A 14,089-nucleotide genomic window follows, 5' to 3' on the forward strand; every position below is an offset into this window, starting at 1 on the left:
ACCCAGCGTAGTAAATGGTTTCCTGGTGTACAGGAAACCATTTGGCTTGTCACTCAGTGTAGAGTCACCCACAGGCAGATGGAAGAGGAGAGAATGAAGGAAAGAAAGACAGAAGAGGAAGTGTAAAGTTACCTGCAGCCAGAAGGGCAAGGAAAGAATGAAGGAAAGGAAGACAGAAGAGGATGGAAGGAAAGAAGGATGGTGGAGAGGAAAGGGCAGACACCCGACAGCAACACTACATCGAGTAAGTGGATGGTGAGTGCCCCCACCTACCTCATCCCAAAAAGGGTGATGCTGAATTGTCAAAATGGGAATGCACAGTTCCAAAATACTCCTCTGGAATGTTGGGGGTTAGGCTAATGTAGTCCAGAACATTTACAGGTCGCAGAGTGAACTGTAATCCTGGTATCATTTTACATGCTGGAAAACCTCTGGGTACTTCTGGGACTTGAATTATAATCCATAAGCCACAGTCATTTACCACCTGAAGGCTCCACCACTAGACTTCCATGTGACTCAATGGACTGGCTGTTACCATTACCTTTCCCACAATACAATACTCAGTAGATATATCCTTATGGACACTACATTTGCTTCAATCATCATTACTCTTATTCAAAGGCATTATACCATTTGCTGTTATTCAGAGGCATAATCACTGACTTTTTATTTTTATTCAAAGGCACAATCAGTCTTTTTACCTTTACAGAAAGACACAATGACAGACTGACTAGAAGAGTGTATGTGAGTGAGGTGGAGTGGGACAGGAGGAAGGGGAAATCAAGGATAAAGTACAGGGATAGAATGGAGAGATACTGGTATATAAGAGGGTTGTGTGAGTTGAAAGGAGGGCAGCCAAATGATAGAGAACAGAGTGATGTGGAGGAGACCTCTCACAGGAACTCTGGCCAATAGTGGCCAGAGTTCCTGTGAGAGGGAGTGCTGGACGGGTGCTAAGCGTACTGCCCTCCACCTATTGGCTCATGGTCGCAAAGCTCATAGGTCCCTACCCCGGGGTTCCCTTCTTTATTAAATTTTGAAAATGCCCACTTCTGTCCATTACATTGGACACTGGGCACCAATGGGCTAACAGCGGTACAGTAGATTGAAGTCTGGGGGGAAACCACATTGGGGAAGCAAGTTCCAAGGAGATGCAGTTCAAGGAATAAAAGAATTCTGACAGGCAGAAGTTCTGAAATATGGCAGTATGACAGTCCAGTCATTAGCACTACCAGACGCCTGTGGAGTACGGGAGAAGGCATGGAGAGGTGGAACAATGGATGCAACTTCGTCTGAGCAATTATGGTACCATAAAAGTATCTAAAATAATGCAAGGGAGGCAACAATCCTTACTTGTTGGGGAGGTAGTTCATTTGTAATGGCAGGGTTATTAGTAATTCTAATGGCTTTGTTTTGAATTTGTTCTAGTTGTTTTAGTGCAACCTCTCCACATCCATTCAACATGGGTGAGCAATATTCCAGGTTAGAGCACACATGACATATACAGTATTAGAGCCAACTTCTCATCAAAGAAGAAGTTACAGGCTCTGTACAATAATCCACGTTTCTTTGAAGTGGTTTTAGCAAGTAATCTTACATGAGAGGTCAAGATGAGGGCATTGTTAAGTGAAACACTGAGAATTTCAATACTTTTAGTGACAGCAATATTAGTAGCATTGAAGGTTATGTAGGAATTAGGCAATATCTGGCAATTAGCAAATTGTATATACTGTATTTGTTTTTCCTAGCACTAAATGAAACAATGTTATTCTGTTCCCATTCAGTGATTTTTGATGTCTTGTGACTTAGATATTAAACTTCGTGAAAGTGTGAATGAACTGTGAAGTGTTGAGTCATCTGCATATGAACAAGGTATTGTACAGTATAACAAGGTATTGGTCAAGGAAAAAAATAGTGCACTATAAGTACGATACAATGTTTTATAAGGCATGTGTATCATGTTGTCAGTTTATATAATGTACCGTAAGAGAGAGGGAAATAAGTGCAAGAGTGTTTGTAAAGAATGTCCAGTAGGAGCGGTTAGATATGCAGAATTGTAGTGCTGAAAATTATATCTGACCTTCGCCTAGGTAGTTACAATCCACCAGTGATAAGGCGAGTCACGGTGACTTTACTATTGTGTTGTTTGAACATTAATTCACATCATGTTCGCTCATGGCCTTCAAGTCACGCTTCGTGGCTACATATTAACAATGGCAAACCGAGAAAGCAGCTACACTCGTCGACTTCGAGGAATTCCTAAGTTGTACAGCTAACTGAAGCAATCCTGTTATTCATTTGATATTATCTATTAATTTAATTTTATTATCGTCAGTATGACCATACTTGGTCTTTAATACATTATTTTCATTCAATTCAATAATCATTACGCAAGTCGATGCTCAAAAGCAACATTTGATAGAGGAATAAATATATTTTTGTATGTATATAAAATTCAGATGTAAGCGTAATAGTTTATAGCTATAGTTTGCATTGCATATATTGATGCCGTCATATACATTACACATTGTATCAGAAAACGAAAAGCAAAAATGTATTTCTATAATATATTCTTCCTTTCGTTGACGGCCATCTTGCTGGAGCGGTAGGTGTAAGTGTTTCTATTTGGTTGGTCACATATTCCCGTTTCATTTGGTCTGAACTTGTGCAGTGGAAGAAAAATCTGTAAGACAGGTTATATATTATCATTTATCTTGTAAGTGCACAAGGTAGAGTAGGCATTAGAGGTGTAAATGTGGTTTGTATTGGCAGCACGTGAGCCTCAGACTCACCGCGGTCTGTTTACATCTGGCGGGTGCAGAGGTTTTCGTAATTTTTGCCAGTGTTTTACTATTTATACGGCAGTGTGGCAGAAGTACGAGCATGTCACATTAAAAAAAAAAAGTCCATCGGTAAACATACTCTTTATTTGAGGCAATAGATAGCACCGTACCAAATAAGTTCTCCCTGATAGTCTTGTTATATTTTTCTTAATGTTTCTTGGGTGGTAAATAAACTTTTCATGCGAATTTTGTTTCCTCCATTGTCTTTAGCTGTGTTCCACTGTCAAGTGTAATGGTGGAGAGACTGTCCTAACCTAAGTGTCTAACCAAACCTAACCCAACCTAGCTTAGTTGTACCTTATAACTTAACCTAATCTAATTGAGCACCCAGTTGGGAAACAAAATCTACCTTCAGTACATTTAGTAAAATTCTTCCAATTACATCGGAAACAATCGTACGTATGGCATAAGGAACGTGATGATAAAAAGTGGGAAATTTTTCAGCAGGAAAAGGTAATCTACCACCCAGAAAATAGTCATAAAAATACAGAAAACAAACTGGAAGAGTATGAATTGGTAAGGTGCTTCTGTTTCTCAAATATAGCATATGTTTGCCACCCATCATATATTTGCAAATCAATTAAGCATTTCAGTTGGAAATTTGGAACATAAGAAGAGAGGATAACTGCAGTAGGCCGGTTGGCCCATGCTAGGCAGCTCCTAGAAGAGTAACTGAACTACTAGAATGAGATAAGGATAGTAAAGAAGAAGGCTCTTCCCCGCCCTCCAAACCCTCCAGCCAAAGCCGGCAGGAAAAAGTCAGAAAGAACAACACACAGTATAGAAAAACTGGCGTGGACATTTTACAGGAAAGTGTGAAAGGAGAATAGAGACCCTGAGAACGTGAGTTTGTTATAATATAGGTAGAATCGCCGTGCCTGTTTGGTAAAGATTTAATGGTTTTTAATGTGATGCATTCAGTTCAGACAGCCCCATCTTCACTGGTAGAGTGCTTTCATGCAGAACAAAATGTAATATTGGTCAGAAAAAAAAAAAAAATTACATTCTCAGGCTGAAGGTGTTAAAATTGTATGTCAGAATTAAGGGTTATTATGATGATATGTCTGTCTCAAATGCTCACAGCAGCATGTTTACATATATATGTCCTCGCTTCCTGGTTGTGTGTGTATCCTAACCTAATTGGGAAAGTCAGACCACCCATAATTTTAACCACTAAGAATTCCCAGTAAACCAAACCTTGAAAGTCCCCAGTACCTTTAGACCTTAACCAGTGAAAGACTGCCACCCAGCATCATAATTATTTTACCCAGGCATACTTTTAGTGCAGGTATGGTCATAAAGGGCTAACTGCACAAAATGAAATCAGCATGAAGCAGATGAGTTATCGAGAATTTCTAGTGTAAGTACTGTATGTACTGTGTGGTGTATGCCCTTATGTCCCTTGTTTTGAAATTTTGTGCACTCAGCAGTACAGTTTACTGCAGAAAGCAGCCAATTTAAATTCCAATAGGCCCCATGAGGCTGATTTGCCAGAGTTCCCTTAATTTACAGTATCAGTATAAAAAAAAAAAAGGGGGGAAAACAAAACTAACTTATGATGAGTAATGTCAGAACAAGTTAACTATTGTACGGTATGTGCTGATATGGATTATGATAAAAGCATGTTCCTTAGATCCACTTGACGGGGATTCTCTCCCACCAACTTTACCGGTTGGCTATCGTCAGTGAATGAGTCATTGGCATGCTAGACAATTGTACCTCCACTCTCGGCCACAGTGCCCCGGCCCCACACCTGCCCTGCCTTACCTCTCTTGCCCTTGAGATGGCACAGTGCACCGTGGGATAATACATGCTGGGGGACTACCTGGGTCTGGGGACAACATTTAATGATGTACTGTATGCTTTATTTTTTGTTGTTTCCAGGGGATTTGGAGAGAGAGCTTTTAATGGTAAATTACAAGCAGTGTCCATTAACCTCTTCTTTTCCTGAAGTCTTTACCTAAGTAGAATAAAATTATTATCAGCTAGGAGGAATAGCTAAAGCAATAAACAGCATTAATTTACAGTGGTTAACATGCCTGAAGGATGCATGGTTCATTGTTATGTCTCATTAGTTTTGTATTGTGTTGGGGCCATGCTTTCTGTTTCACAGTGGCTTTAGATATTTGCTCCAAAACTGATTTTCCACCATTTCTCAGTTTTGAATTTACATGTTCTGTAATTTTATATGTGGCTATTAACCTGATTTCTGGTTAAGCTGATATTTACCCCAGCCATCCTTTTAAGGGGTTAAGCATTGTAAAGGTGGGGAGCACTTAATGTTTTATTAACCAGTTTAGAATCACTGGAATATTTAACAAAATTGGTAAAATAATCATGTTGGCAACCTTGAAATTTTTACACAGTAACTGTACAGTATTGCAGTATATACACACACACTCAGCCCATCTCATGCCATTGGAAATTATCTTGTTGTAATAATCAGCCAATATGTTTTATTTCCTCTGGTACAGAACACAATAAGCCAAGATGGTGCGTATGAATGCCTTGGCTGATGCGTTACGCAGCATCAACAACGCAGAGAAGCGTGGCAAGCGACAGGTGTTGATCAGGCCGTGCTCTAAGGTCGTTGTCAAGTTCCTCACTGTTATGATGAAGCATGGTGGGTATATTTTTTATTTTATTCAATTTGTTTATTTTTCATTTATTAGTAGGTGGAGTCAGGATTCTGGGGGTTGAATGGTGAGTGGATGAATGTGTGGCCCATTTCATTGGGCAAGCTGTTGATTAGTTTTCCCCATATTATGCTTTTCTCTTTTATTGTCTTTTGGATCCTACCTCACCTCATCTTTGTGTGGGAGAGGCTGGAAAGATGATATTTTTTTTTGTACAGTGCAACCTCCCAAATACAAACACCTTATTGTCAGAAATCTTCATCTATCCATCCATCCATCATCCAATCCTGCATTACCCCATGAGGAGCGTAGGAGCCCGGGTCTAGGCAGTTGCTCCTGACATTTAAGAATCTTCATTTTCCAAAATATTTTTCCTGCAGTATGAGGGTGTAGATATGTGTGCTCACACAATCAGTGCATATTTGAAGACAAAGTTTATGCACAAATATAGCAAAAGGTATCATTTTACTAATACAGTTTACTTCATTGCATTTACAGATCATGGTATTTTAGTCTGTTTTTTACATAATTTTCTGATAGCTTCTCTTATGGTACAGCTTTCCATAATATTCATTTCTGTAAAGCCTTTGAATCCAAGCATTTAGGGTTTGAGATAATGTACAGTACTCATTGTTATTTTTATGTATCTCACACTGAACATAGAATATCAGTGCTTCCAGTATAATGATGTGTTTTTGTGGTTTATTTTTGGTGCTGCCTGGTGATTTTATTCTGTGTGGGAAAGCCCCCTAGAAGAGAAATTAATGGAGGACCCATGTAATCCCTTAAGTTTAATTTTTGGGGAAAAAAAAAAATCCATCTGCTGATAGCAAGATCATAATAAAGAAATAGCTACCTCATTGGATGGAAGGTGTCAGTTTCTTATTACTGGAGGATAGATTGATGGTACTGTAGATCCATGTTCCTACTGCATCATATTACAGTTGTTTTTTAGGCTTGAGTGGTGGATGAAGCAAGATAGATGTTTAAGTAATATATAATACTCTGCTTGTCATACATTTTTCATCTTTTACAGGATGATAGATTGATAATACAAAAGGCTCATGTATGTAGGTGAGGTGGAGGGAGGGAGAGGGAGAGGTAGACCGAGGATGAGGTGGAGGGATGGAGTTGAGAGGTATATGAGGGAGGGGGGGGTGAGTTGGGGGGAGGGTAGTCAAATGGTGGGTGACAAAGCGACTTGGAGGCGTTTTGTCTGCGGCCACCCTTTGCGGGATTAGGGCGTTGGGCTATAGATAGATAGAGATAGATAGTTTTGTCTTTGAGTCATAGATCAGGGAATTTACAGCTGCTTCACCCATCACTGATGATAGTTCTCCTTTCCTTGTCATATATTTTATAAAGGCTCCAACATGCTTCCATGCATCAGCCTTGGTCACCTAATGGTGGCTCTCTACACTGCTCAGTCTCTGGCAGCCCCTCTATTCAGCCCTTATCCTGAGCTCACACTCTATGACCTTGTCCTAGGTCTTTTTCGGTCTGCCTCTCACAACCCTATCCCATGCATTCACACTTCTTGCTTTCTGCGCCTAGTTATCTTCCATCCTTTCCACATGCCCAAGACATCTCGGTCTGTCTCTTCTCACCACAGGACCAATACACTCTAACCTCATTTTTTCTCTCACCTCCAGTCATAAACTTATCCATTAGTGAAGATGATGTAGTATCGATATTCTTGGAAATACCCTGTACAGGGTATGTAGATGATTAGGCCTGTGAGGTAGAGCCAGGACTTTCTCGTTCCTATTTCACCCAGTCCATGGGTGGGAAAAGGGTTCTTGATGATGGTGAATGATGTATTTATTATTCTCCTACCAATCCCCAGGTTACATTGGTGAATTTGAGATTGTGGATGATCACCGCGCTGGCAAGATTGTAGTGAACCTGACCGGGCGACTCATCAAATGTGGTGTCATCTCCCCCCGCTTTGATGTCAAGATCAACTCCATTGAGAAGTGGACCACCAACCTCCTTCCCTCTAGGCAGTTCGGGTTAGTGTGTGTTTGTGTGTTTTATATTGTGTTATTAGAAGTGGACCATCAGCCTCCTTCCCTCTAGGTAGGTGAGGGGGTGTGTTTGTGTTGGTAGTGGAATGATGGCTGTGTCATCTGCATTTGGGTTTGGTACACCTCATGACAGCAGGAGGTATTCCAGTCATAGAATGCTAGCAGGGGTGTATTCTGGTCATCTACCCTTGATTATTGTAGACCAAGGAAACAGAGTCTTGGATTCCACCTCAGAGAGGATGGCATGAGACTGTTTGCTTGATATAAGTAATTGTGTGTGTATGTGTGTGTTACCTAAAAATGATGAACAGTTTCTGCAAGATCTTGCTGTGCCATAAACTATCATACTACAACTGAAAATGTGGTTGCGTCTGTTATGAAGCATATGGATGGTAGTTTAAGATTGTTCAAAGGCATCTTCAAACTTTTTTCTGTGACTGGTTGTAGAATCAAGACTTTGTGTAGTGGAAGGACATAGTTGTTGAGAATTAGTGTAGGTGATGGCTAAGGATTAATACTTGTGTGTAAGTTATTATGTAGTTTACTTTCAACTTGTCCGTGGTTTACAGCGTTGATGAGATTGATTACTGGGCCAGTGATTTTGTTATTTTTGTTTAACAGATTAGTACATATTAATAGAGGCACTGAATTTACAGTTTGTTATTGCGTAAGTTAAGAGGTAGCAGGGATGTCAGGAGTTGTAAATTTCATTTTTATTACTGGACGGTGCTTTGTTACCTACTTTAACCCCTCTGTGAGGCAATTCAGAATCCGCAGACATGCCCCGGGAGGCAAAAGTTTCGGGAAATTTGACATGTCATATTTTTATGATTTATGTGTTTGGGATGATGGATAATGATGAAATATCAATAAAAATAATAAAATAAATATATTTTACCTACCCATTACTGAAATTACAGCTGATGAAGCTGATGAATGCAGTATGGGTAATCCATGAGGATGCCGCAGAAAGTAAACAAACAGCTTTTTTCTATCTGGTGTTTTCACTTATAGTTTGAACAGAACATTCTTTCCTTATTAGAAAAACTTATTTCTTGCTTCTGTGTACAATTATTTTCAAAACAGAACTTGTTTCCATATTCAAAAAATTGTAATTTCAACTTCTGAACTTTACTAATGCTACCAGTAATTAGAACAGAACTTATTTCCTCTCATTCAACAAAACTTTTCTTCTTCTTATAGTTTGAACAGAACATTCTTTTCTTATTAGAAAAACTTATTTCTTGTACCAAATAATCAAGAATTTCACCATCAAAAAACAGGAGAAAATACTCCATTTCAGAACTGTTTTTGTCTACTCCAGCAGCCCTTGTCACTCCACTGTGAGTTGCATCAAATCTATAGCAATTTGGTATGAATCTATCACCATTTGCCCAGATAAACTCAGATCCACCAGCACTACCAATACCACCAGGCCTACGGGGAGGGTCACACACCCTGGGATCATCATCATCATCACTTAGGTCTGAATCATCATCACTCTCGTCACTCACGGGAATAAATCCATCACTGTCACTGTCTGCCATCCCCTCACTGTCACTACCACTCTCCTGTGCCATCCCCTCACTGTCACTACCACTCTCCTGGTCATCACTATCGTACTCCAAACCTGGCGATAACTTACGTTTCACGCCAGCACTACTCACTGATACCCCTGAGGTTGACGGAGTTTGTGTATCACTGTCGGAAAATCCTTCAAAATCGGTGATGTCATGCACTTCCCTCTCTTCATCAAGTCTACTAGTCACTTCAGAGTTCTGCAAATTGCTGTCCGGTTCTGCCATCTCATCTGAATACTGTGCTGAGGGCGAAAAGTGAAGACTTCCCTCTAACTCCACGCTACGCACAATCGCGCTGCCTAACCTCCGCGCGTTGCAGACGTGAAAAAAAAATCGGTCACATGTACTGTTATTACAGCATATTTTTGAAGGATTTTAGGCATATATTTGTTTGTAGAAAATTATCTTATGGTTTATGAGTCATTTTTAGGTAATTATTTGAGCATAAAATGCGAAAATAAAAAAAAAATCCACCCTAAAACCCGGTACATTTGTACCAGCAGGTTTGTTTACATATGACGTCAGAGCCCAGACCCCTCTGAGTGCAACGTGGAAGGTTGGGGGTATCAAACGATGCCACCCGTTGCCTGAGGCTCTTTTACTCAAAAGTCCCGACCCGGAATCCATCAAGAGAACCCGTCTTAAGACCCGACCCGGACTTAAAGGGTTAAAATGAGAGTTACCATATTTGCATCACAGGGTGCCTCATATGGTAAGTATATACCATAATTTATGTACAGACTTTCCATTATAAATATCAGCATTACTTTACAGATTTTATATGTACCTGGAAATTAGATATATATACAGTAGGTACCTGGAAATTAGAGAATGAAAATCTGTTTAGACTTAGTCCAGATTCTGCTTTTGTCCTTTCTTTTTTCTGGATTAAACCTCACTACAGCTAACTGGTGGGAGTCGTGGTTGGGGTGGTGATATAAGATCAGATCATTTAGGTAATACATTAATATTATTGGAATCAGATTGCATACAGACCAGAATGGGAAAACCGAGTGTTTGAACTGTGTATGCATAGCTCTATTGTCATTAGTTTAGTGTCTTCAGTATTTCTTTATCATTAAAGTAAATATTGCGTGGTAGTTTGTAAGATAATAGCATGTTCCTTAGATCCACTTGACGGGGATTCTTTCCCACCAACTTTACCGGTTGGCCATCGTCAGTGAATGAGTCATTGGCATGCTAGACAATTGTACCTCCACTCTCGGCCACAGTCCCCCGGCCCCACACCTGCCCTGCCTTACCTCTTGCCCTTGAGGTGGCACGGTGCACCGTGGGATAATACATGCTGGGGGACTACCTGGGTCTGGGGACAACATTTACCGAATAATTATTTCTTCATTTTCTGCATTTATATTTTTGGATGTGGTGTACTGTATGTGCACAGATTACTGTTAGTCTAATGAATGAATAGCTGGTGAGGGATTGACTGCATGAATCATTTAATTTTTTCGAAGTCTCCCAAGCTGAATAAAATAATCAGGTACAGTAGTAGGAAGAATTAAGATGTATACCTAGGCTCAAGGAGTTGAGAGCATATATACAGTAACCCCCCCAAATTAGCAAGGGTTATGTTCCAAACCCCCTCGTGAAATTCACTCATTCTTTATGCTTTCCTGAAAATGACATTTACCTATGAACCACAGATACTGTAATGCATTACCCATAAATAAACGTTTCTTGTTAAATCTGTTTCCTCGTTTTTAGCTGTTCGGCTGTGATAAATCGTTTGATTTGTCAGCGTAATGGCAGAAGGGACTGTCCGAAGTTTAACTAAACCTTCCTATTTTCAGAATAGTTTGCATTCATTCTTCTTCCTAGATCATCATTTACCTCCTTTTTCCTCTTCACTGGTCTATAGACTGATGTACAAGAAAAAAAAATAAGGAACTTATAACATGATGTTGTATTATTATTTATAACATGATGTTGTATTATTATTTATAACATGATGTTGTATTATTATTTATAACATGATGTATTATTATTTTTCTTTACTTATTTCTCATCTGGTCCTCAGGTACGTGGTTTTAACGACCTCGGGTGGCATTATGGACCATGAGGAGGCCAAGCGGAAGCACCTTGGTGGCAAGATCCTTGGATTTTTCTTCTAATAAACCTTAGGAAGTAAATAGTGTTTCTTACTAACCACCCTCATTGGGTGTATGTATATTAATTTCATTTTACCATATCTCCACCACAGGAAAGTTCAAATGACTATATTATTTAAAGCTAGTGTGCAGAGGTGTAAGCAAGCTTCAAATTTGTTAGAAATTGATTGCTGTGATCAGCATGATGCTAAAGAGGTTTGCCTTCACAGTGTGTATCCAGCATTACCACGTGGGTCAACAAACATCTTTCAACTTGTCCCATTCCCCTGAAAGGAAGATGGATTGCAGTAAAAATGCATCTAAAGTCTGCAAGCCACCAGGTTCATGTCCAAGCGAGCCTGGGGCCACAATAGCTGCCTCCATCCCACATTTCAGTGTAGTCAGCAATGGAACAAAGGTTGGACATATTCTATCACCAGGACATGTCCAAAAATTATTAAAATAATGGGAACTTGTCTTCACCTTATGCACTCTTGGTTTAATACGTGTAATGTGGACCTTAGTGTGAGAAACTTGTAATATTTCATCACTTAATCACCATCCATCCACAGCACAGTAATGTTCCAAAGTTTCATCCTTGTCTTGTTTTATCAGCTTCTGAGGTAGTGTTTAGCAGGGAAGAACTTACATACATGTAATCATAATGTAGGTTTGTGTAGTTTTATGTGAAGTACAGTACACATAACCCCCATTATTCGACAGGGATGCGTTTCATAAAAAGTGGTTGAATAATGAATCAATTTTTTCCATAAGATTGTTAAGAAATAGGGGTGTTAGGTTCCTGACCACCTTCATTACTCAAAAAATACTCAATGAAGATGCAAAAAATACCGGTATATATGAACGAAAGTGACACGGGGATTTGAGTTTTTTTTTTATAGATCTACATTCTCAGGGAGAAATATTTTGATACTACATACATCTCAGATTATTGATATTTGATTTTCAATTAAAAAAATAATGGAGAACAAACGAAATACACCTACTTAGCGATATTAAAGAAAGCCACCGGAATTCCTTCGATAACGTGTTTATAGACAATCCCGTCAACTGAGCATGACATCGCCACACCAAACTCAAATATATTCAATTTAAGACCATAAATAGCAGTTGATGCCTAACTGAAAGCAATGAAACCTAACTGAGGGGCTTTGCCCCCAGGATCCCCCAGTGATTATAACCTACCTAACCTACTACAAGCTAAGATGTGCTTTCCATAAGGCTGACACCAAAACAGCATCGTGCGTTAAGAGCGTTTGTTAATCATTGGCACAGTCGTCACCAGGGCTGCCATTTGGTATTTTTCATTTCCAGATGTGGGCCAATTTGGTAATGAAAAATTCATTTGGTAATGAATCAGCATGATCCATTACCAAACTGATTTTTCACATGTATGAAGATTCAGAGGATGGAGATGGTGGGTTGTCTGTCCTCTTTGATTAATCTGCTAGCCTACATTGCATGAAAATACATAATCAATATGCTACTAATTAGGAGGAGAGTGCTTATTTCCATTTGTATATATAATTAGTGAAGATTAAATGCTTGCTTTAAGAATTTGGTAATGAAAATTTAGGAGTTTGGTAATGTGTCAGAGTTCAGATCTGGCAACCCTGATCGTCTCCCGACCATGCAGTGATGAAACACTCTCTCTGGGTGGTGAGCAATGACTGTGCTTGATGGGTAATAGTAGGGAGTTTGTGGTGGAGCCATGGTGGTGAAGTAGTTTTCCACGAGGCCAAAAAGAAATGCAGATGGATGAAGAAGCAACTGATTGGCAGGGTAGAGCACATGAGACAGGCAGCTCAGCCGGCCTGTCTGGCGGGGCACAGTTCGAATTGTCGAAATGGCGGGGATAACTATGTCAAACAACGAAAAAGGGCATAGATTTATAAATATTGAAAACTGAGGGTTTGGTGTACTGGTAGTTATTTCCTTTCAGTACTTTTGTACAACTTAGGTAATAATGCTCAATACTGAAAGTTTCCCCTCAAAAGGAACTAGACTAGATGAACTGGAATGCAGTTTAGTAACATCCAGTTAAGGTCAGTCTCTTTGCACTCATGAACTCATCACTAAGAAATTATAACATCATCATCTAATCCTGTGTGCACCATGAGGAGCGTAGGAGCCTGGGGCTTGGCAATTTGGTACTGACATTTAAGATGAATGTGACCAGCCTCACTTATCCCTGAGTGGCTTTACGTGAGCAATAAACCCCAACCACCCCTTGGATATGAACCCACAGCTGCTTAATCCTATTGGAGCACCTTAATTACCCACTGAACCACCAGGCGCCATAATTTGTTTACAGTATATGGTTCCCACCCAGCATAGCAAATGGTTTCCTGGCATATTGGAAAGTTGATTACCCCCTTCAGAGTGGTGATATATTTCTTTTTCTCTATTTTACTGGAGAGGTTAGCCATAACCACTATCCCCCCCCCCCTCTCCACACTAGGTCTCAAAGCTGAATGCAACCCTCTGGAGGTAGCAGGAATAAATCTATTGATGCAGATTTTCATTTAGAATGAAATACTTGGGTAAGCATGCTAACCCGTCGCGTGCCGAGTTATTTCGCACCTCCAACACCCCCCAATCCCGAGGTATTTTTGAAAAAAAATTTTTGGCTAAAACCTCTGCTTTTGGTGAGAAACATCGAAATTTCATAGAGAAATCGCTCACCTGAGGTTTAAAATACTCGATCCAGGTAGCAGTACCTCCTTACCTGACTGGGTTTTCTAACAGGCTGGCACCAAAGAAAACGAGTTCTATGGGAGGGTAACTATTTCACACCACTCATAAATGGTATTTATTTATTTACTTGGTACGAATTTATATGTAGTACGAGAGTATATTGGTTTTCAAACAGTA

At 39.8% G+C, this 14,089-nt stretch overlaps 1 protein-coding gene and 2 non-coding genes across 5 annotated transcripts; all 3 read left to right on the forward strand.

Annotated features, from left to right (window-relative positions):
- The first annotated feature begins 2,570 nt into the window (after positions 1-2,570).
- Positions 2,571-11,236, forward strand: LOC145407179 (small ribosomal subunit protein uS8A). 3 transcript variants are annotated; one of them, XM_080278211.1, is made up of 4 exons: positions 2,571-2,617; positions 5,318-5,466; positions 7,326-7,491; positions 11,125-11,236. In XM_080278211.1, the coding sequence occupies exons 2-4, from the start codon at positions 5,334-5,336 to the stop codon at positions 11,216-11,218; spliced, it is 393 nt and encodes a 130-aa protein (XP_080134337.1). In that variant the 5' UTR covers positions 2,571-2,617; positions 5,318-5,333; the 3' UTR covers positions 11,219-11,236. The 3 variants fall into 3 exon arrangements, with proteins under 3 accessions (XP_080134337.1, XP_080134335.1, XP_080134336.1); XM_080278209.1 differs by having other exon boundaries at positions 2,576-2,611; XM_080278210.1 differs by having other exon boundaries at positions 2,576-2,605.
- LOC145407329 (small nucleolar RNA SNORA53) lies at positions 4,463-4,685 on the forward strand. Its single transcript, XR_013898690.1, has one exon. It is a non-coding gene; the product is annotated as a small nucleolar RNA SNORA53 (small nucleolar RNA).
- On the forward strand, positions 10,201-10,421 carry LOC145407328 (small nucleolar RNA SNORA53). The gene has a single exon (XR_013898689.1). It is a non-coding gene; the product is annotated as a small nucleolar RNA SNORA53 (small nucleolar RNA).
- Positions 11,237-14,089: the final 2,853 nt, after the last annotated feature.

Source organism: Coenobita brevimanus, chromosome 72 (genome assembly GCF_032717465.1).
Source record: "Coenobita brevimanus isolate Jiangsu-jjx chromosome 72, ASM3271746v2, whole genome shotgun sequence".
Classification (NCBI taxonomy): domain Eukaryota; kingdom Metazoa; phylum Arthropoda; class Malacostraca; order Decapoda; family Coenobitidae; genus Coenobita; species Coenobita brevimanus.

What these genes read in the sequence shown, in the direction of transcription:
- LOC145407179 (XM_080278211.1), top strand. Translation starts at nt 5,334, where the DNA reads ATGGTGCGTATGAATGCCTTGGCTGATGCGTTACGCAGCATCAACAAC. An exon ending in CACTGTTATGATGAAGCATG is followed by an intron (nt 5,467 to 7,325) that starts GTGGGTATATTT and finishes ACCAATCCCCAG; the next exon opens with GTTACATTGGTGAATTTGAG. An exon ending in CTTCCCTCTAGGCAGTTCGG is followed by an intron (nt 7,492 to 11,124) that starts GTTAGTGTGTGT and finishes TCTGGTCCTCAG; the next exon opens with GTACGTGGTTTTAACGACCT.